This window comes from Salmo salar, chromosome ssa24, assembly GCF_905237065.1.
Source record: "Salmo salar chromosome ssa24, Ssal_v3.1, whole genome shotgun sequence".
Classification (NCBI taxonomy): Eukaryota; Metazoa; Chordata; class Actinopteri; order Salmoniformes; family Salmonidae; genus Salmo; species Salmo salar.
Window position 1 is genome coordinate 43478337 of NC_059465.1, and position 24202 is coordinate 43502538.

Sequence of the window (24202 nt, forward strand, 5' to 3'; positions counted from 1 at the left end):
ACAGGACCACTACATTCTCTATAGTAAACACTTCACAGGACCACTACATTCTCTATAGTAAACACTTCACAGGACCGCTACATTCTCTATAGTAAACACTTCACAGGACCACTACATTCTCTATGGTAAACACTTCACAGGACCACTACAATCTCTATAGTAAACACTTCACAGGACCACTACATTCTCTATAGTAAACACTTCACAGGACCACTACATTCTCTATAGTAAACACTTCACAGGACCACTACATTCTCTATAGTAAACACTTCACAGGACCACTACATTCTCTATGGTAAACACTTCACAGGACCACTACATTCTCTATAGTAAACACTTCACAGGACCACTACATTCTCTATGGTAAACACTTCACAGGACCACTACATTCTCTATGGTAAACACTTCACAGGACCACTACATTCTCTATGGTAAACACTTCACAGGACCACTACATTCTCTATAGTAAACACTTCACAGGACCACTACATTCTCTATGGCAAACACTTCACAGGACCACTACATTCTCTATAGTAAACACTTCACAGGACCACTACATTCTCTATGGTAAACCCTTCACAGGACCACTACATTCTCTATAGTAAACACTTCACAGGACCACTACATTCTCTATAGTAAACACTTCACAGGACCACTACATTCTCTATGGTAAACACTTCACAGGACCAATACATTCTCTATAGTAAACACTTCACAGGACCACTACATTCTCTATAGTAAACACTTCACAGGACCACTACATTCTCTATGGTAAACACTTCACAGGACCACTACATTCTCTATAGTAAACACTTCACAGGACCGCTACATTCTCTATAGTAAACACTTCACAGGACCACTACATTCTCTATGGTAAACACTTCACAGGACCACTACAATCTCTATAGTAAACACTTCACAGGACCACTACATTCTCTATAGTAAACACTTCACAGGACCACTACATTCTCTATAGTAAACACTTCACAGGACCACTACATTCAAAAATGGTAAACACTTCACAGGACCAATACATTCTCTATAGTAAACACTTCACAGGACCACTACATTCTCTATAGTAAACACTTCACAGGACCACTACATTCTCTATGGTAAACACTTCACAGGACCACTACATTCTCTATAGTAAACACTTCACAGGACCACTACATTCTCTATAGTAAACACTTCACAGGACCACTACATTCTCTATGGTAAACACTTCACAGGACCACTACATTCTCTATAGTAAACACTTCACAGGACCACTACATTCTCTATAGTAAACACTTCACAGGACCACTACATTCTCTATGGTAAACACTTCACAGGACCACTACATTCTTCAGGGTGTGTTCTGAGTATGCCAGTAATCATTTCCCTCTTTTATTCAGCTCTGAAGGTTTTCCAGGTTTCATTATGAAAACACTAACAGAGACAACGCTGACAAGACTGACGTGTGTGTGTGTGTGTGTGTGTGTGTGTGTGTGTGTGTGTGTGTGTGTGTGTGTGTGTGTGTGTGTGTGTGTGTGTGTGTGTGTGTGTGTGTGTGTGTGTGTGTGTGTGAGACTGGGAGTGGGGGAATAGAGGGAGACTAAACAGGATTAAACCAAATATCTGGCAACACATCATGGGCTGTGCAGTGTGTAGGGTCTGGCTGTATACCTGGAATTAGGGATTAACACATTCTGATCAAGCAGCATAATGTACAAGAACACACACACACACACACAACACACACACACACACATCCACATTTACATGTTTGTTTTACTATTGAGAATGGTTACATTTCTCCAGCCCAATCGCTGATCTTTTTACTGAAACCCGGAGGGTGCTTTGTTATTATGTCACCTGCTAATTGCCCCTTTATTATAATAATTACATACATATACTGTATATATATATAATACTGTACATATATAATACTGTATATATATATATATATAATACTGTACATATATAATACTGTATATATATAATACTGTATATATATATAATACTGTACATATATAATACTGTATATATATATAATACTGTACATATATAATACTGTATATATATATATATAATACTGTACATATATAATACTGTATATATAAATATAATACTGTTAATATATAATACTGTATATATATATATAATACTGTATATATATATATATAATACTGTATATATATATATAATACTGTACATATATAATACTGTATATATATATATATAATACTGTATATATATATAATACTGTACATATATAATACTGTACATATACAATACTGTATATATGTATATAATACTATATATATATAATACTGTATATATATAATACTGTATATATATATATAATACTGTACATATATAATACTGTATATATATATATATATATATATAATACTGTATATATATAATACTGTATATATGTATATAATACTGTACATATATAATACTGTACATATACAATACTGTATATATGTATATAATACTGTATATATATATAATACTGTATATATATAATACTGTATATATATAATACTGTATATATATATAATACTGTACATATATAATACTGTATATATATATATATATATATATAATACTGTATATATATATAATACTGTACATATATAATGCTGTATATATATAATACTGTATATATATATAATACTGTACATATATAATACTGTATATATATATATAATACTGTATATATATAATACTGTACATATATAATACTGTATATATATAATACTGTATATATATATAATACTGTACATATATAATACTGTATATATATATATATAATACTGTACATATATAATACTATATATATATATATATACTGTATATATATATATATAATACTGTATATATATATAATACTGTATATATGTATATAATACTGTATATATATATATAATACTGTACATATATAATACTGTATATATATATAATACTGTATATATATATAATACTGTATATATATATATATAATTCTGTACATATATAATACTGTATATATATATATAATACTGTACATATATAATACTGTATATATCTATATATAATACTGTACCTATATAATACTGTATATATATATATAATACTGTACATATATAATACTGTATATATATATAATACTGTACATATATAATACTGTATATATATATATATAATACTGTACATATATAATACTGTATATATATATATATAATACTGTACATATATAATACTGTATATATATATATAATACTGTACATATATAATACTGTATATATATATAATACTGTACATATATAATACTGTATATATATATATAATACTGTATATATATATATATATAATACTATATATATGTATATAATACTGTATATGTATATATAATACTGTACATATATAATACTGTATATATGTATAATACATTTATCCAAAGCGACTTACGTTCGTGTCTGTGCGCATTGTTCTATCAACTGAACCGTCGAGATGTACGTTCTAGTTAGTGTATTTCTACGTGTCTGAATGCCCCATTCTAGTTAGTGTATTTCTACGTGTCTGAATGCCCCGTTCTAGTTAGTGTATTTCTACGTGTCTGAATGCCCCGTTCTAGTTAGTGTATTTCTACGTGTCTGAATGCCCCGTTCTAGTTAGTGTATTTCTACGTGTCTGAATGCCCCGTTCTAGTTAGTGTATTTCTACGTGTCTGAATGCCCCGTTCTAGTTAGTGTATTTCTACGTGTCTGAATGCCCTGTGTGTGTGTGTGTGTTAACGTATATCGTGGCAGTAATCTTTTCCCTGCACACTGGGTTGTGATGGGATCAGGAGAGCTGGTTTTAATCTGGGCTCTGGTATTGGCCACTACTGCTCACACTGCTGACAACAGACATGTGCTTCTTCTGAGAAAAGCCTCCTACAAACCCACAATGAAATAGGCCTGGAAAAACACACACACACGCACCCGCACACACGCACGCACGCACAGACACACACACACACACACACACACACACACACACACACACACACACACACACACACACACACACACACACACACACACACACACTGATATACACACAATCTTTCTCTTTCTTTCTCTCCCACTATTTCTCTTACACACACACACACACACACACACACACACACACACACACACACACACACACACACACACACACACACACACTGATATACACACATTCTTTCTCTTTCTTTCTCTCCCACTCTTTCTCTTACACACACACACACACACACACACACACACACACACACACACACACACACACAAACACACACAAAAACACACACACGCACACACACACTGATATATACACATTCTTTCTCTTTCTTTCTCTCCCACTCTTTCTCTTACATACACACACACACACACACACACACACACACACACACACACACACACACACACACACACACACACACACACACACACACACACACACACACACACACCCAGAATGTCACTGAACTGGAGTAACCCTCTTTTAAGGTGAGGCCATACCTCTCAGCCAATCACAATGCACTCAGAATCAGGCAGTGTGCCGTGAGCCAATCAACACGTTTGTGTTTTTTTCTCCTTCTTTTCAGTCTTTTGAAATACTATTTCATGAGAATAACTCAACACACCAGAGGCGGAAGTGGTAAACGGCTGTCAGCTTTGCGGACGGTCATACCACATTTTGTCTGAGCCCTCTTATCCAGGCTCCTATCTCCTGGCATGGGCTGGCTCTGGCTCTGTGGCAAGCTACTATAGACTAGTCAACCAGTCCAGACAACACACAAAGAGGAAATCCCACCATGTCTAACTGATAACCCTCTTAACCCTCCAAACACTCCTAACCCTCCTAACACTCCTAACCCTCCTAACCCTCCTAACCCTCCTAACCCTCTTAACCCTTCTAACACTCCTTACCCTCTTTACCCTCCTAACCCTCCTAACCCTCCTAACACTTATAACCCTCTTAACCCTCCTAACACTTATAACACTCCTAACACTTCTAACCCTCCTAACCCTCCTAACCCTCTTAACCCTTCTAACACTCCTTACCCTCTTTACCCTCCTAACCCTCCTAACCCTCCTAACCCTCCTAACCCTCCTAAACCTCCTAACCCTCCTAACCCTCCTAAACCTCCTAACACTTATAACCCTCCTAACCCTCCTAACCCTCTTAACCCTCCTAACCCTCCTAACACTTATAACCCTCCTAACCCTCCTAACCCTCCTAACCCTCCTAACCCTCTTAACACTTATAACCCTCCTAACCCTCCTAACCCTCCTAACACTTATAACCCTCCTAACCCTCCTAACCCTCTTAACCCTCCTAACCCTCCTAACACTCATAACCCTCCTAACCCTCCTAACCCTCCTAACCCTCTTAACCCTCCTAACCCTCCTAACCCTCCTAACCCTCCTAACACTTATAACCCTCTTAACCCTCCTAACCCTCCTAACCCTCCTAACACTCCTAACCCTCCTAACCCTCTTAACCCTCCTAACCCTCCTAACACTTATAACCCTCCTAACCCTCCTAACCCTCCTAACCCTCCTAACCCTCCTAACACTTATAACCCTCTTAACCCTCCTAACCCTCCTAACCCTCCTAACACTCCTAACCCTCCTATCCCGCCTAACCCCCAGCAGACTGAGCGAGTCTAACTCCTCCTCCTCTCCTCATTCAGTCCACTGTCTGGTCTCTGGAGCTCACAGCTCCTCTCACCTCTCGTACCGTATCATCCCTCAGACTGTGACTCAACAAAGAGCTGCTTGGAATACCACACCACAAAACGTCACAAAAAAATCACATAGCACACCGTAAACAAGACAGCATCATAACATACTGTACAATACCACAATACTGTACTATCCCTGTACTACGACATCACACCATATCCCTGTACCACAACATCACACCATATCCCTGTACCACAACATCACACCATATCCCTGTACTACGACATCACACCATATCCCCCCTGTACCACAACATCACACCATATCCCTGTACCACAACATCACACCATATCCCTGTACCACATCATCACACCATATCCCCCTGTACCACAACATCACACCATATCCCCCCTGTACCACAACATCACACCATATCCCCCCTGTACCACAACATCACACCATATCCCCCTGTACCACAACATCACACCGTATCCCTGTACCACAACATCACACCATATCCCCCTGTACCACAACATCACACCATATCCCTGTACCACATCATCACACCATATCCCCTGTACCACAACATCACACCATATCCCCCCTGTACCACAACATCACACCATATCCCCCCTGTACCACAACATCACACCATATCCCCTGTACCACAACATCACACCATATCCCTGTACCACAACATCACACCATATCCCTGTACCACAACATCACACCATATCCCTGTACCACAACATCACACCATATCCCTGTACCACAACATCACACCATATCCCTGTACCACAACATCACACCATATCCCTGTACCACAACATCACACCATATCCCTGTACCACAACATCACACCATATCCCTGTACCACAACATCACACCATATCCCCTGTACCACAACATCACACCATATCCCTGTACCACAACATCACACCATATCCCCCTGTACCACAACTTCACACCATATCCCCTGTACCACAACATCACACCATATCCCCCCTGTACCACAACATCACACCATATCCCCCCTGTACCACAACATCACACCATATCCCTGTACCACAACATCACACCATATCCCCCCTGTACCACAACTTCACACCATATCCCTGTACCACAACATCACACCATATCCCCCCTGTACCACAACATCACACCATATCCCTGTACCACAACATCACACCATATCCCCCCTGTACCACAACATCACACCATATCCCTGTACCACAACATCACACCATATCCCCCCTGTACCACAACATCACACCATATCCCCTGTACCACAACATCACACCATATCCCCCCTGTACCACAACATCACACCATATCCCCCTGTACCACAACATCACACCATATCCCCTGTACCACAACATCACACCATATCCCCCCTGTACCACAACATCACACCATATCCCTGTACCACAACATCACACCATATCCCTGTACCACAACATCACACCATATCCCTGTACCACAACATCACACCATATCCCTGTACCACAACATCACACCATATCCCTGTACCACAACATCACACCATATCCCTGTACCACAACATCACACCATATCCCTGTACCACAACATCACACCATATCCCTGTACCACAACATCACACCATATCCCTGTACCACAACATCACACCATATCCCTGTACCACAACATCACACCATATCCCTGTACCACAACATCACACCATATCCCCCTGTACCACAACTTCACACCATATCCCTGTACCACAACATCACACCATATCCCCCCTGTACCACAACATCACACCATATCCCCCCTGTACCACAACATCACACCATATCCCTGTACCACAACATCACACCATATCCCCCCTGTACCACAACATCACACCATATCCCTGTACCACAACATCACACCATATCCCCCTGTACCACAACTTCACACCATATCCCTGTACCACAACATCACACCATATCCCCCCTGTACCACAACATCACACCATATCCCTGTACCACAACATCACACCATATCCCCCCTGTACCACAACATCACACCATATCCCCCTGTACCACAACATCACACCATATCCCCCTGTACCACAACATCACACCATATCCCTGTACCACAACATCACACCATATCCCTGTACCACAACATCACACCATATCCCTGTACCACAACATCACACCATATCCCTGTACCACAACATCACACCATATCCCTGTACCACAACATCACACCATATCCCCTCTGTACCACAACATCACACCATATCCCTGTACCACAACATCACACCATATCCCTGTACCACAACATCACACCATATCCCTGTACCACAACATCACACCATATCCCTGTACCACAACATCACACCATATCCCTGTACCACAACATCACACCATATCCCTGTACCACAACATCACACCATATCCCTGTACCACAACATCACACCATATCCCTGTACCACAACATCACACCATATCCCCCTGTACCACAACATCACACCATATCCCCCTGCACCACAACATCACACCATATCCCTGTACCACAACATCACACCATATCCCTGTACCACAACATCACACCATATCCCTGTACCACAACATCACGTCATATCCCCCCTGTACCACAACATCACACCATATCCTTGTACCACAACATCACACCATATCCCCCTGCACCACAACATCACACCATATCCCTGTACCACAACATCACACCATATCCCTGTACCACAACATCACACCATATCCCTGTACCACAACATCACGTCATATCCCCCCTGTACCACAACATCACACCATATCCTTGTACCACAACATCACACCATATCCCTGTACCACAACATCACACCATATCCCTGTACCACAACAGACTGCCCGGGATGTGTTACAGTGCAGTAAACTATACAGTCGACAAAGCACTTCTTAAAGGTTTTTTTCTCTGACGTTCGTGGACATTGCATTCATGTTCAGCGCTGCACATGTCAGCTCAAGTGTAAATTACCTTTAAAAAAAAAGGCCATTATAACGTTTTTAACATGCCTTGCATTGAATGCCAGCAACTGAAACATACCATAACACAACATAACAGACCCCAACATCACCCTTGGTCACCAAGTAATCACCTTCTTGGTTTTTGACAGCAAGAATATAGCTGTAATAAAGTCACTGACTTCCCAAGGCTAATCTTACAGGTGGATCAGCCTTTCTGAAATGGTTCCGACGCCCTCTCAGCAAGGTGTGTGTACATGAGACGGTGAATGCAATCTATGTCTTATTACTAATAGTTAATATAAAACAAATATTCTACCAGTGATAGGAGATCAGACTCAGGAGGAGCACGTTGACTCTGTGAATCACCTGGTTATAATGCATTACATGAACGTACGTAGAGTTATAGTATGCATTATAAGCCTTTATAAAAATGCCTAAAGACTACAGATGCGTTTTGAAATCCTTTCCCGTCAAGTCGTAATATACTGTACATTATAAAACGTGATGCTATAAGCATTTATTATCCTTCCCGGCTCCTTCTATGTGACCAATGCATTAATATCCATAAAGTGTTTATAATGCATTATAAGCCTTTATAAAATGCCCATTAGGACTTCTGATGCATAAACACCTATAATGTATTTATAATGCATAACACTAACAGAACAAGTGGCAGTGAAGAAAGGGTTACCACGAGGTCCGCACTGTACCTATTGTTCCATGGTCATGTGACCTGTGCAGGAAGTGTTACCACGAGGTCCTCCACTGTACCAGTTGTTCCATTGTCATGTGACCTGTGTAGGTCCGATGGAGGAGGATTATGGCTGTCTGAAAACATCAGTAGCTGTCAAATCCCATAGCTTCCTCAATTCCTCTCAAAGCTCATTGGAGGATGAGGTCCGAGTGAGGGACCTTGGATCCTCTCCTACAATGCGCTTTGAGAGGGAGGTGACAAATGGAGGAAACAAGGACAAAGGAAGCAAGGAATGGATGCTTAGTAAAGTTGGACGGTTAACCAACCAGGACACAGAACACTAGCCAGTCACTACAGCCGTTAGCCAACCAGGACACAGAACACTAGCCAGTCACTACAGCCGTTAGCCAACCAGGACACAGAACACTAGCCAGTCACTACAGCCGTTAGCCAACCAGGACACAGAACACTAGCCAGTCACTACAGCCGTTAGCCAACCAGGACACAGAACATGAACAGTCATGTGAGAGACTTCATGTATGGAACAATTAGAGTCCTGTTCTAGACAATGAGAATCTGAGAGGATTTATTTTTTTTACTTTGAGTCACCGTCGACATAGCATACAGAACCTACTTAGCAGTTAGCTTCTACACCACAAAACCCTCTGCTACCATCATGTATCAGCCTTCGAAGCCATCATAAATTACTTCTATAGGGAAACCTATGTTTTGATCCATGTACATGACTATGCAAAGTGCCAGAACCGTTATAATGCATTCTAGCCCCTTTATAAAGCATTATAACCACTCTAAGACTTCCCAGACCCATTTTTTTTATTTTTGCTGACAACCTCCCCTCCCTTTGTCATCCTGATGAAAGTGGAGAGGGAAGAGGTGAGGTGCCCCCTGGCTAGAGGGCAGTAGTCCCATGTAGACTACAGTCCATACCACAGAGAGGTGTCTGTTAGGAGGAACATGATCAGATTCCAAACACTCCCTCTCACACACACACAATGGAGCTTCATGTGTCGAACGCAGGCCAAGCAGTTTCTACGCTCTCTCCCCGTGCCTATGGTTTTAAAAGTGTACGACTTTCTCGTGGGAAAATGGCCAGATGAATAAGAAAAAGAAAAAACATTGTGAGGAATGTGAGAATCGACCCCCCCCCCCCTCCCAACCCCGTCGTTATTGAGGGACAAGTACAGTAATCTGTAGCTGAAAAGGATTTATGTTATTATCACACATTCTAAAATCTTATACTAGAGGTCCATTCAGAGTGACGTTGGAGGTTTGGGGGGGGACAGACTGGGGGGGACAGACAGATGGGGGCAGACAGACAGACTGGGGGGACAGACAGACAGACTGGGGGAGGACAGAGAGACTGGGGGGGACAGAGAGACTGGGGGGGACAGAGAGACTGGGGGGGACAGACAGACAGACTGGGGGGACAGACAGACAGACGGGGGGGGACAGACAGACAGACTGGGGGGGACAGACAGACTGGGGGGGACAGACAGACTGGGGGGGACAGACAGACAGACTGGGGGGGACAGACAGACTGGGGGGACAGACAGACTGGGGGGGACAGACAGACAGACTGGGGGGGACAGACAGACTGGGGGGACAGACAGACTGGGGGGGACAGACAGACAGGGGGGACAGACAGACTGGGGGGGACAGACAGATGGGGGGACAGACAGACTGGGGAGGGACAGACAGACTGGGGGGGGACAGACAGATGGGGGGGGGACAGACAGATGGGGGGGACAGACAGACTGGGGGGGACAGACAGACTGGGGGGGGACAGACAGATGGGGGGGTGCGTCAAGAGGGGGATTAAAAGTGATATAAGAAGTTTAGGAATTTCTGTAATAATATGCATGAGTTATTTAGATTTGCTTGCTCGTGATTTAATTTCTGCCTGCTAAAAATCAGAATGGTGATTGTTCTAGAATGTCGTCTGAAAGGAATCAGGTCAGGTACAGAGGACTGTGGAATACTGTGTTGTGTTTGGTAATTACAACGAGTTGAACGCTGAATTTTAACGAGGCTTATGACAACAGAGCATTATGAACGGATGGATGTGTGGGATGTGTGTTTGTGGCAATCACCAGGTATCACGCGCTGTTTCAGTTGCATGTTACAATTCATAGTTATTGGCACCCCTCTTGGTGTCATAGTTATTGGCACCCCTCTTGGGATCATAGTTATTGGCACCCCTCTTGGTGTCATAGTTATTGGCACCCCTCTTGGGGTCATAGTTATTGGCACCCCTCTTGGTGTCATAGTTATTGGCACCCCTCTTGGTGTCATAGTTATTGGCACCCCTCTTGGTGTCATAGTTATTGGCACCCCTCTTGGTGTCATAGTTATTGGCACCCCTCTTGGGGTCATAGTTATTGGCACCCCTCTTGGTGTCATAGTTATTGGCACCCCTCTTGGTGTCATAGTTATTGGCACCCCTCTTGGTGTCATAGTTATTGGCACCCCTCTTGGGGTCATAGTTATTGGCACCCCTCTTGGTGTCATAGTTATTGGCACCCCTCTTGGTGTCATAGTTATTGGCACCCCTCTTGGGGTCATAGGTATTGGCACCCCTCTTGGAATCATAGTTATTGGCACCCCTCTTGGGGTCATAATTATTGGCACCCCTCTTGGTGTCATAGTTATTGGCACCCCTCTTGGTGTCATAGTTATTGGCACCCCTCTTGGTGTCATAGTTATTGGCACCCCTCTTGGTGTCATAGTTATTGGCACCCCTCTTGGTGTCATAATTATTGGCATCCCTCTTGGAATCATAGTTATTGGCACCCCTCTTGGGGTCATAATTATTGGCACCCCTCTTGGTGTCATAGTTATTGGCACCCCTCTTGGTGTCATAGTTATTGGCACCCCTCTTGGGGTCATAGTTATTGGCACCCCTCTTGGGATCATAGTTATTGGTACCCCTCTTGGGGTCATAGGTATTGGCACCCCTCTTGGGGTCATAGTTATTGGCACCCCTCTTGGTGTCATAGTTATTGGCACCCCTCTTGGGGTCATAGTTATTGGCACCCCTCTTGGAATCATAGTTATTGGCACCCCTCTTGGTGTCATAGTTATTGGTACCCCTCTTGGTGTCATAGTTATTGGCACCCCTCTTGGGGTCATAGGTATTGGCACCCCTCTTGGGGTCAGAGTTATTGGCACCCCTCTTGGTGTCATAGTTACTGGCACCCCTCTTGGTGTCATAGTTATTGGCACCCCTCTTGGGGTCATAGTTATTGGCACCCCTCTTGGGGTCATAGTTATTGGCACCCCTCTTGGGGTCATAGTTATTGGCACCCCTCTTGGTGTCATAGTTATTGGCACCCCTCTTGGAATCATAGTTATTGGCACCCCTCTTGGTGTCATAGTTATTGGCACCCCTCTTGGGATCATAGTTATTGGTACCCCTCTTGGGGTCATAGGTATTGGCACCCCTCTTGGGGTCATAGTTATTGGCACCCCTCTTGGTGTCATAGTTATTGGCACCCCTCTTGGGGTCATAGTTATTGGCACCCCTCTTGGAATCATAGTTATTGGCACCCCTCTTGGTGTCATAGTTATTGGTACCCCTCTTGGTGTCATAGTTATTGGCACCCCTCTTGGGGTCATAGGTATTGGCACCCCTCTTGGGGTCAGAGTTATTGGCACCCCTCTTGGGGTCATAGTTATTGGTACCCCTCTTGGGGTCATAGGTATTGGCACCCCTCTTGGGGTCATAGTTATTGGCACCCCTCTTGGTGTCATAGTTATTGGCACCCCTCTTGGGGTCATAGTTATTGGCACCCCTCTTGGAATCATAGTTATTGGCACCCCTCTTGGTGTCATAGTTATTGGTACCCCTCTTGGTGTCATAGTTATTGGCACCCCTCTTGGGGTCATAGGTATTGGCACCCCTCTTGGTGTCATAGTTATTGGCACCCCTCTTGGTGTCATAGTTATTGGCACCCCTCTTGGTGTCATAGTTATTGGCACCCCTCTTGGTGTCATAGTTATTGGCACCCCTCTTGGGGTCATAGTTATTGGCACCCCTCTTGGTGTCATAGTTATTGGCACCCCTCTTGGTGTCATAGTTATTGGCACCCCTCTTGGTGTCATAATTATTGGCATCCCTCTTGGAATCATAGTTATTGGCACCCCTCTTGGGGTCATAATTATTGGCACCCCTCTTGGTGTCATAGTTATTGGCACCCCTCTTGGTGTCATAGTTATTGGCACCCCTCTTGGGGTCATAGTTATTGGCACCCCTCTTGGGATCATAGTTATTGGTACCCCTCTTGGGGTCATAGGTATTGGCACCCCTCTTGGGGTCATAGTTATTGGCACCCCTCTTGGTGTCATAGTTATTGGCACCCCTCTTGGGGTCATAGTTATTGGCACCCCTCTTGGAATCATAGTTATTGGCACCCCTCTTGGTGTCATAGTTATTGGTACCCCTCTTGGTGTCATAGTTATTGGCACCCCTCTTGGGGTCATAGGTATTGGCACCCCTCTTGGGGTCAGAGTTATTGGCACCCCTCTTGGTGTCATAGTTACTGGCACCCCTCTTGGTGTCATAGTTATTGGCACCCCTCTTGGGGTCATAGTTATTGGCACCCCTCTTGGGGTCATAGTTATTGGCACCCCTCTTGGGGTCATAGTTATTGGCACCCCTCTTGGTGTCATAGTTATTGGCACCCCTCTTGGAATCATAGTTATTGGCACCCCTCTTGGGGTCATAGTTATTGGCACCCCTCTTGGGATCATAGTTATTGGTACCCCTCTTGGGGTCATAGGTATTGGCACCCCTCTTGGGGTCATAGTTATTGGCACCCCTCTTGGTGTCATAGTTATTGGCACCCCTCTTGGGGTCATAGTTATTGGCACCCCTCTTGGAATCATAGTTATTGGCACCCCTCTTGGTGTCATAGTTATTGGTACCCCTCTTGGTGTCATAGTTATTGGCACCCCTCTTGGGGTCATAGTTATTGGCACCCCTCTTTTCAATACCTTTCAATATCTCAGCTTGCGAGGATAACGCCACTGAGCCTTTTTCTAACATTGTTTTATGAGACTTGAGAGGGATCTCAGACCATTCCTCTATACAGAGTCTTTCCAGATCCTTGATATCTCTTGTCTGCGCTGATGGGGACTGTCCTCTTCAATTCAACCCACAGGTTTTCAATGGGGTTCAAGTCCGTAGACTGAGATGACCTTTACAAACTGTTCATTTTGTGGTCAATTAACAGTATCTTTGTCGATTTTGACGTGTGCTTGTGTTGCAGAAAGATCTGCCAAGGTTCAGCCTCCTGGCAGAGGCGACCAGATTTTTTGGCTAAAACATCCTGGTACTGGGTAAAGTTCATTATGCTGTTGAAGGCCACAGGACCAGTACATTACAGTACAATTAACACTATAACCAAATCCCATTACAGTACAGTAACAAGAAACCCTACAACACTAACCCAGTCCTGTCCAGTCCAATCCCCTTCTCTCGCTCCAACAACCACTGCAACCAGCCAGCCAGACCTGCATAATCAGCTAAGCAGCTTTATGACGGAGCTAGATTACATAAAAAATGTTGTAACACATTACTTCTGACTGTAAAAAACGCTCTTATGAACAGCCAGTGTTCCTCCTTGGTTAGTATGTAGTTTATTAGGAGACTCTTTTGAACTGTATTAAACTAGCTGTCCCTTTGAAGTTCTATATAAAGACTACTGTATTGTAGCAGGCTACTCTACTAACCCATCCATCCAATGGCCTGTCAGTTCAGCACCCTTATCCATCCAATGGCCTGTCAGCTCAGCACCCTCCATCCATCCAATGGCCTGTCAGTTCAGCACCCTTATCCATCCAATGGCCTGTCAGCTCAGCACCTCCATCCATCCAATTGCTAGTCAGCTCAGCACCCTCAATCCATCCAATGGCCTGTCAGCTCAGCACCCTCATCCATCCAATGGCCTGTCAGCTCAGCACCCTCCATCCATCCAATGGCCTGTCAGCTCAGCGCCTCCATCCATCCAATGGCCTGTCAGTTCAGCACCTTCATCCATCCAATGGCCTGTCAGCTCAGCACCCTCCATCCATCCAATGGCCTGTCAGCTCAACACCCTCCATCCATCCAATGGCCTGTCAGTTCAGCACCCTCCATCCATCCAATGGCCTGTCAGCTCAGCACCTCCATCCATCCAATGGCTTGTCAACTCAGCACCTCCATCCATCCAATGGCCTGTCAGCTCAGCACCCTCATCCATCCAATGGCTTGTCAACTCAGCACCCTCCATCCATCCAATGGCCTGTCAGCTCAGCGCCTCCATCCATCCAATGGCCTGTCAGCTCTGCACCCTCCATCCATCCAATGGCCTGTCAGCTCAGCACCCTCATCCATCCAATGGCCTGTCAGCTCAGCACCTCCATCCATCCAATGGCTAGTCAGCTCAGCACCCTCATCCATCCAATGGCTAGTCAGCTCAGCACCTCCATCCATCCAATGGCCTGTCAGCTCAGCACCCTCATCCATCCAATGGCCTGTCAGCTCAGCGCCTCCATCCATCCAATGGCCTGTCAGCTCAGCACCCTCCATCCATCCAATGGCCTGTCAGCTCAGCACCTCCATCCATCCAATAGCCTGTCAGCTCAGCACCCTCCATCCATCCAATGGCCTGTCAGCTCAGCGCCTCCATCCATCCAATGGCCTGTCACCTCAGCACCCTTATCCATCCAATGGCTTGTCAGCTCAGCAACCTCATCCATCCAATGGCCTGTCAGCTCAGCGCCCTCCATCCATCCAATAGCCTGTCAGCTCAGCACCCTCCATCCATCCAATGGCCTGTCAGCTCAGCACCCTCCATCCATCCAATGGCCTGTCAGCTCAGCACCCTCATCCATCCAATGGCCTGTCAGCTCAGCACCTCCATCCATCCAATGGCCTGTCAGCTCAGCACCTCCATCCATCCTGGTCTCATAGACTAGACGTAACATACTAGAGGTAAATCCTGGAACACTTACATCAGTAAGATATGTTACGTTTGGTATGGTTACATAAGACAGAAAGTTGCTTATGGCAAACTCTAAAGTAGGGCGGTTGGTTGGTTGGTTGGTTGGGGTAGATGGGTAGGCGTATAACGCGAATGTCTAGCAACCCAAAGGTTGCATGTTCAAATCTCATCGTTGACAACTGTAGCATTTTAGCTAATCAGCAGCTTTACAACTACTTACTACATTTTAGCTACTTTGCAACTACTTAGCATATTAGCTAACCCTTCGCCTAGCCCTAACCCTAAACCCTAGCCTAGCTAACGTTAGCCACCTAGCCACCTAATTAATGTTAGCCACAGCAAATGGGAATTTGTATCATATCATATGTTTTGGAAATTCGTAATATATTGTACTAATTACAATTTGTAACATATTGTATGAATTGCAATTTTATATGCTGCAATTGACATGCTGACTGCAGGACTGTCCACTAGAGCTGTTGCCAGATAATTTAATGTAGATTTCTCTACCATAAGCCACCTCCAATGTCGTTTTAGAGAATTTGGCAATACGACCAACTGGCCTCACAACTGCAGACCACATGTAACCACGCCAGCCCAGGACCTCCACATCCAGCTTCTTCACCTGCGGGATCGTCTGAGACCAGCCACCCCGGACAGCTGATGAAACTGTGGGTTTACGCAACTGAAGAATTTCTGTCAGAAACAATCTCAGGGAAGCTCATCTACATGCTCGTCATCCTCACCAGGGTTTTGACCTGACAGCAGTTTGGCATTGTAGGGTTAGTGCTTTGCTGATGTCAACGTTGTGAACAGAATGCCCCATGGTTGGGTGGGGTTATGGTATGGGCAGGCATAAGCTACGGACAACGAACACAATTGCGTTTTATCGATGGCAATTTGAATGTACAGAGATACCGTGGCGAAATTCTAAGGCCCATTGTTGTGCCATTCATCCACCACCATCACCTCATGTTTCAGCATGATAATGTACGGACTCATATAGGAAGGATCTGTACATAATTTATGGAAGCTTAAAATGTCCCAGTTCTTCCTGGCCTGCATACTCACCAGACATGTCACCCATTGAGCATGTTTGGGATGCTCTGGATCGACGTGTACGACAGCATGTTCCAGTTCTCACCAATGTCCAGCATCTTCACACAGCCATTGAAGAGGAGTGGGACAACATTCCACAGGCCACAATCAACAGCCTGATCAACTCTATGTGAAGGGGATGTGTCGCGCTGCATGAGGCAAATGGTGGTCACACCAGATACTGACTGGTTTTCTGATCCACTTCCTTATCTTATTTTTAAAGGTATCTGTGACCAACAGATGCATATCTGTATTCCCAGTCATGTGAAATCCATAGATTAGGGCCTAATGAATTTATTTCAATTGACTGATTTCCTTATACGAACTGTAACTCAGTAAAATATTTGTAATTGTTGCATGTTGTGTTTTAAAGTACCCAAGATTTACTTTACTATGTTACGTCTATCCCTGAGTCTAGGTTGGCTCAGTGCCCCCATCCATCCTATGCCCTGTTAGGGCCTCAGAGTCACATGGCTCAATTCATATGATTCATAGACATGGGAGTCGCCGATATAGATCAAACAATGAGGTGCCCCCGCCGATCGCCCACCTTCCTCCCCGAACTCCTCCTCCCCCCTCTCCCCTCCCTCCCTCTTCCCCCCTCCTCCCCCCTCTCCTCTCCCTCCCTCTTCCCCCCTCTCCCCCCTCTCCCCTCCCTCCCTCTTCCTCCCTCTCCCCCTCTCCCCTCCCTCTTCCCCCCTCTCCCCCTCTCCCCTCCCTCCCTCTTCCCCCTCTCCCCCTCTCCCCTCCCTCCCTCTTCCCCCTCCTCTCCCCTCCCTCCCTCTTCCCCCTCTCCCCTCTCCCCTCCCTCCCTCTTCCCCCTCTCCCCCCTCTCCCCTCCCTCCCTCTTCCCCCTCTCCTCCTCCTCTCCCCTCCCTCCCTCTTCCCCCTCCTCCCCCTCTCCTCTCCCTCCCTCTTCCCCCTCTCCCCCTCTCCCCTCCCTCCCTCTTCCTCCCTCTCCCCCTCTCCCCTCCTCCCTCCCTCTTCCCCCCTCTCCCCCTCTCCCCTCCCTCCCTCTTCCCCCTCTCCCCCTCTCCCCTCCCTCCCTCTTCCCCCTCCTCTCCCCTCCCTCCCTCTTCCCCCTCTCCCCCTCTCCCTCCCTCCCTCTTCCCCCCTCTCCCCCTCTCCCCTCCCTCCCTCTTTCCCCTCTCCTCCTCCTCTCCCCTCCCTCCCTCTTCCCCCTCTCCCCCTCACCCCTCCCTCCCTCTTCCCCCTCTCCCCTCCCTCCCTCTTCCCCCTCTCCCCCTCTCTCCCTCCTCCCTCCTCTCCCCCTCTCCCCTCCCTCCCTCTTCCCCCCTCTCCCCCCTCTCCCCACCCTCCCTCTTCCCCCTCTCCTCCTCCTCTCCCCTCCCTCCCTCTTCCCCCTCTCCCCCTCCCCTCCCTCCCTCTTCCCCCTCTCCTCCTCCTCTCCCTCCCTCCCTCTTCCTCCCTCTCCCCCTCTCCCCTCCCTCCCTCTTCCCCCCTCTACCCCCTCTCCCCTCCCTCCCTCTTCCCCCCTCTCCCCTCTCCCCTCCCTCCCTCTTCCCCCCTCTACCCCCTCTCCCCTCCCTCCCTCTTCCCCCCTCTCCCCCTCTCCCCTCCCTCCCTCTTCCCCCCTCCTCCCCCTCTCCTCTCCCTCCCTCTTCCCCCCTCTCCCCCCTCTCCAGTCTTTTTTATAGTGAAAAAACAATCTGTCTTCGACTCCACACTTGAGTGAGGATTACGCTATGTATGACACATAGCACTTACAGTATGCTGTTTGTGTCACGTCCTGACCAGTAATAGGGGTTATTTGTTATTGTAGTTTGGTCAGGACGTGGCAGGGGTTATTTGTTTTATGTGGTTTGGGGTGGTTGTGTGTTTTAGTAGGGTGTTTGATTTATTATTCCGGGTTTTGGGCACTGTTCTATGTTTATGTATTTCTATGTTTAGTCTAGTCATTTGTATTTCTATGTTTAGGTAATTGGGGGTTGGACTCTCAATTGGAGGCAGGTGTTTTCTAGTTGCCTCTGATTGAGGGTCCTATATATAGGTATGTGTTTGTTTTTAGTATTTGTGGGAGATTGTGCTGTGTATAGCTTTGTGCCTTACCGGCCTGTTATTAGTCGGTGTGTTTTTGTGTACGTGTTGTTTTGGTTCACCTTCTTGTCCGTTTAAATAAAAGAAGATGAGTGCACATTTCCCCGCTGCGTCTTGGTCCACTTTACCCTACGACAACCGTGACAGTTTGTCTATGCATGGCACATCCTATGTTGCAATTTTGTTTCACACAGTCTGTCTCCCCTCGAGAGACCCAGAGGTCTGGCGAGGTTGCCGTGGGCATCGTTTCTCACAGGTCTGTAATGGTAGCCTGGCGAGGTTGCCATGGCTGTCTCTCTACATGGCTGTGTATGGTAGTTTAGTTGAACTATAATGGGTCCAGAGTGACCAACGACTGACTCCCCACCAATCCAGATGAGATATGGGCTGTGCCTTAAAACATTACTTCTAAAGCCAATGCAAGATATCGGGATGACCAACTCCTAACAAAATGTCCCTTTTTTTTCTCCAGATTTTTTTTTGGGGGGGGGTTTTGTCTAGTTATCACTTGGTTTATTTAAGCTTACGTATCGGCCTTCGTCGACCATTTATTTTATTTGTTTTGGCTGAATTTCTTATTGTTTTAAACTTTAATGCTCCAGTCAAACAATTTAAGAACAACAAACAAGACATTGAACCTGACAACATCCTGCCGTCAGTGTCTGTCTCCTCCGCACGGGGGATGATTATGATATACAGGTATGTAGTAACTAGCTAGTGTTCTGTATCCTGGTTGGTTAATGGCTGTAGTGACTAGCTAGTGTTCTGTCTCCTGGTTGGTTAATGGCTGTAGTGACTAGCTAGTTTTCTGTCTCCTGGTTGGTTAATGGCTGTAGTAACTAGCTAGTGTTCTGTATCCTGGTTGGTTGATGGCTGTAGTGACTAGCTAGTGTTCTGTCTCCTGGTTGGTTAATGGCTGTAGTGACTAGCTAGTGTTCTGTCTCCTGGTTGGTTAATGGCTGTAGTAACTAGCTAGTGTTCTGTCTCCTGGTTGGTTGATGGCTGTAGTAACTAGCTAGTGTTCTGTCTCCTGGTTGGTTAATGGCTGTAGTAACTAGCTAGTGTTCTGTCTCCTGGTTGGTTAATGGCTGTAGTAACTAGCTAGTGTTCTGTATCCTGGTTGGTTAATGGCTGTAGTGACTAGCTAGTGTTCTGTCTCCTGGTTGGTTAATGGCTGTAGTAACTAGCTAGTGTTCTGTCTCCTGGTTGGTTAATGGCTGTAGTGACTAGCTAGTGTTCTGTATCCTGGTTGGTTAATGGCTGTAGTGACTAGCTAGTGTTCTGTCTCCTGGTTGGTTAATGGCTGTAGTGACTAGCTAGTGTTCTCTCTCCTGGTTGGTTAATGGCTGTAGTAACTAGCTAGTGTTCTGTATCCTGGTTGGTTGATGGCTGTAGTGACTAGCTAGTGTTCTGTCTCCTGGTTGGTTAATGGCTGTAGTGACTAGCTAGTGTTCTGTCTCCTGGTTGGTTGATGGCTGTAGTAACTAGCTAGTGTTCTGTATCCTGGTTGGTTGATGGCTGTAGTGACTAGCTAGTGTTCTGTCTCCTGGTTGGTTAATGGCTGTAGTGACTAGCTAGTGTTCTGTCTCCTGGTTGGTTGATGGCTGTAGTAACTAGCTAGTGTTCTGTATCCTGGTTGGTTAATGGCTGTAGTAACTAGCTAGTGTTCTGTCTCCTGGTTGGTTAATGGCTGTAGTAACTAGCTAGTGTTCTGTCTCCTGGTTGGTTAATGGCTGTAGTGACTAGCTAGTGTTCTGTATCCTGGTTGGTTAATGGCTGTAGTGACTAGCTAGTGTTCTGTCTCCTGGTTGGTTAATGGCTTTAGTGACTAGCTAGTGTTCTGTATCCTGGTTGGTTAATCGCTGTAGTGACTAGCTAGTGTTCTGTATCCTGGTTGGTTAATGGCTGTAGTGACTAGCTATAGGGCGTGTTAGGCTCCTTCCTGTTTAGGGTCAAGGCTACTGTGTGTTCTATATCTCCTTCCTGTTTATGGCCAAGACTACTGTGTGTTCTATATCTCCTTCCTGTTTAGGGCCAAGGCTACTGTGCGTTCTATATCTCCTTCCTGTTTAGGGCCAAGGCTACTGTGTGTTCTATATCTCCTTCCTGTTTAGGGCCAAGACTACTGTGTGTTCTATATCTCCTTCCTGTTTAGGGTCAAGACTACTGTGTGTTCTATATCTCCTTCCTGTTTAGGGTCAAGACTACTGTGTTCTTTATCTCCTGCCTGTTTCGGGAAGAACTGTTGTGGCAACAAAAATCAGGAAACAGGGAGACTGTTGTCATCCAAACACTATTTCATATTTTTCTGGGTTGGAGGTCATAGCTCCATCTGCATCCCAAATGGCACCCTGTTCCCTATATAGTGCACTACCTTAGACCAGGCGCATAGCGCTCCGTAGTGCACTATATAGGAAATCAAATCAAATTTTATTTGTCACATGCGCCCGAATACAACAGGTGTAGTAGACCTCACAGTGAAATGCTTACTTACAAGCCCTTAACCAACAATGCAGTTTTAAGAAAATACCAACAACAACAAAAAGTATGAGAAAAGAATAACAAATGATTAAAGAGCAGCACTAAAGAACAATAGCGGGGCTATATACAGGGGGTACCGGTACAGAGTCAATGTGGAGGCTATATACAGGGGGTACCGATACAGAGTCAATGTGGAGGCTATATACAGGGGGTACCGGTACAGAGTCAATGTGGAGACTATATACAGGGGGTACCGGTACAGAGTCAATGTGGAGGCTATATACAGGGGGTACCGGTACAGAGTCAATGTGGAGGCTATATACAGGGGGTACCGGTACAGAGTCAATGTGGAGGCTATATACAGGGGGTACCGGTACAGAGTCAGTGTGGAGGCTATATACAGGGGGTACCGGTACAGAGTCAATGTGGAGGCTATATACAGGGGGTACCGGTACAGAGTCAATGTGGAGGCTATATACAGGGGGTACCGGTACAGAGTCAATGTGGAGGCTTTATACAGGGGGTACCGGTACAGAGTCAATGTGGAGGCTATATACAGGGGGTACCGGTACAGAGTCAATGTGGAGGCTATATACAGGGGGTACCGGTACAGAGTCAATGTGGAGGCTATATACAGGGGGTACCGGTACAGAGTCAATGTGGAGGCTATATACAGGGGGTACCGGTACAGAGTCAATGTGGAGGCTATATACAGGGGGGTACCGGTACAGAGTCAGTGTGGAGGCTATATACAGGGGGTACCGGTACAGAGTCAATGTGGAGGCTATATACAGGGGGGTACCGGTACAGAGTCAGTGTGGAGGCTATATACAGGGGGTACCGGTACAGAGTCAATGTGGAGGCTATATACAGGGGGTACCGGTACAGAGTCAGTGTGGAGGCTATATACAGGGGGTACCGGTACAGAGTCAATGTGGAGGCTATATACAGGGGGTACCGGTACAGAGTCAATGTGGAGGCTATATACAGGGGGTACCGGTACAGAGTCAATGTGGAGGCTATATACAGGGGGTACCGGTACAGAGTCAGTGTGGAGGCTATATACAGGGGGTACCGGTACAGAGTCAATGTGGAGGCTATATACAGGGTGTACCGGTACAGAGTCAATGTGAAGGCTATATACAGGGGGTACCGGTACAGAGTCAATGTGGAGGCTATATACAGGGGGTACCGGTACAGAGTCAATGTGGAGGCTATATACAGGGGGTACCGGTACAGAGTCAATGTGGAGGCTATATACAGGGGGTACCGGTACAGAGTCAATGTGGAGGCTATATACAGGGGGTACCGGTACAGAGTCAATGTGGAGGCTATATACAGGGGGTACCGGTACAGAGTCAATGTGGAGGCTATATACAGGGGGGTACCGGTACAGAGTCAATGTGGAGGCTATATACAGGGGGGTACCGGTACAGAGTCAATGTGGAGGCTATATACAGGGGGTACCGGTACAGAGTCAATGTGGAGGCTATATACAGGGGGGTACCGGTACAGAGTCAATGTGGAGGCTATATACAGGGGGTACCGGTACAGAGTCAATGTGGAGGCTATATACAGGGGGTACCGGTACAGAGTCAATGTGGAGGCTATATACAGGGGGTACCGGTACAGAGTCAATGTGGAGGCTATATACAGGGGGTACCGGTACAGAGTCAATGTGGAGGCTATATACAGGGGGTACCGGTACAGAGTCAATGTGGAGGCTATATACAGGGGGTACCGGTACAGAGTCAATGTGGAGGCTATATACAGGGGGTACCGGTACAGAGTCAATGTGGAGGCTATATACAGGGGGTACCGGTACAGAGTCAATGTGGAGGCTATATACAGGGGGTACCGGTACAGAGTCAATGTGGAGGCTATATACAGGGGGTACCGGTACAGAGTCAATGTGGAGGCTATATACAGGGGGGTACCGGTACAGAGTCAATGTGGAGGCTACATACAGGGGGTACCGGTACAGAGTCAATGTGGAGGCTATATACAGGGGGTACCGGTACAGAGTCAATGTGGAGGCTATATACAGGGGGGTACCGGTACAGAGTCAATGTGGAGGCTATATACAGGGGGGTACCGGTACAGAGTCAATGTGGAGGCTATATACAGAGGGTACCGGTACAGAGTCAATGTGGAGGCTATATACAGGGGGTACCGGTACAGAGTCAATGTGAAGGCTATATACAGGGGGTA

At 45.8% G+C, this 24202-nt stretch overlaps 1 protein-coding gene across 1 annotated transcript; it reads right to left on the reverse strand.

The window, feature by feature from the left end:
* Nucleotides 1–11490: 11490 nt before the first annotated feature.
* On the reverse strand, nucleotides 11491–14415 carry LOC123730388 (GATA zinc finger domain-containing protein 14-like). Its single transcript, XM_045706830.1, has one exon. The coding sequence runs from the start codon at nucleotides 14413–14415 to the stop codon at nucleotides 11491–11493; it is 2925 nt and encodes a 974-aa protein (XP_045562786.1).
* Between the last annotated feature and the right edge of the window lie 9787 nt (nucleotides 14416–24202).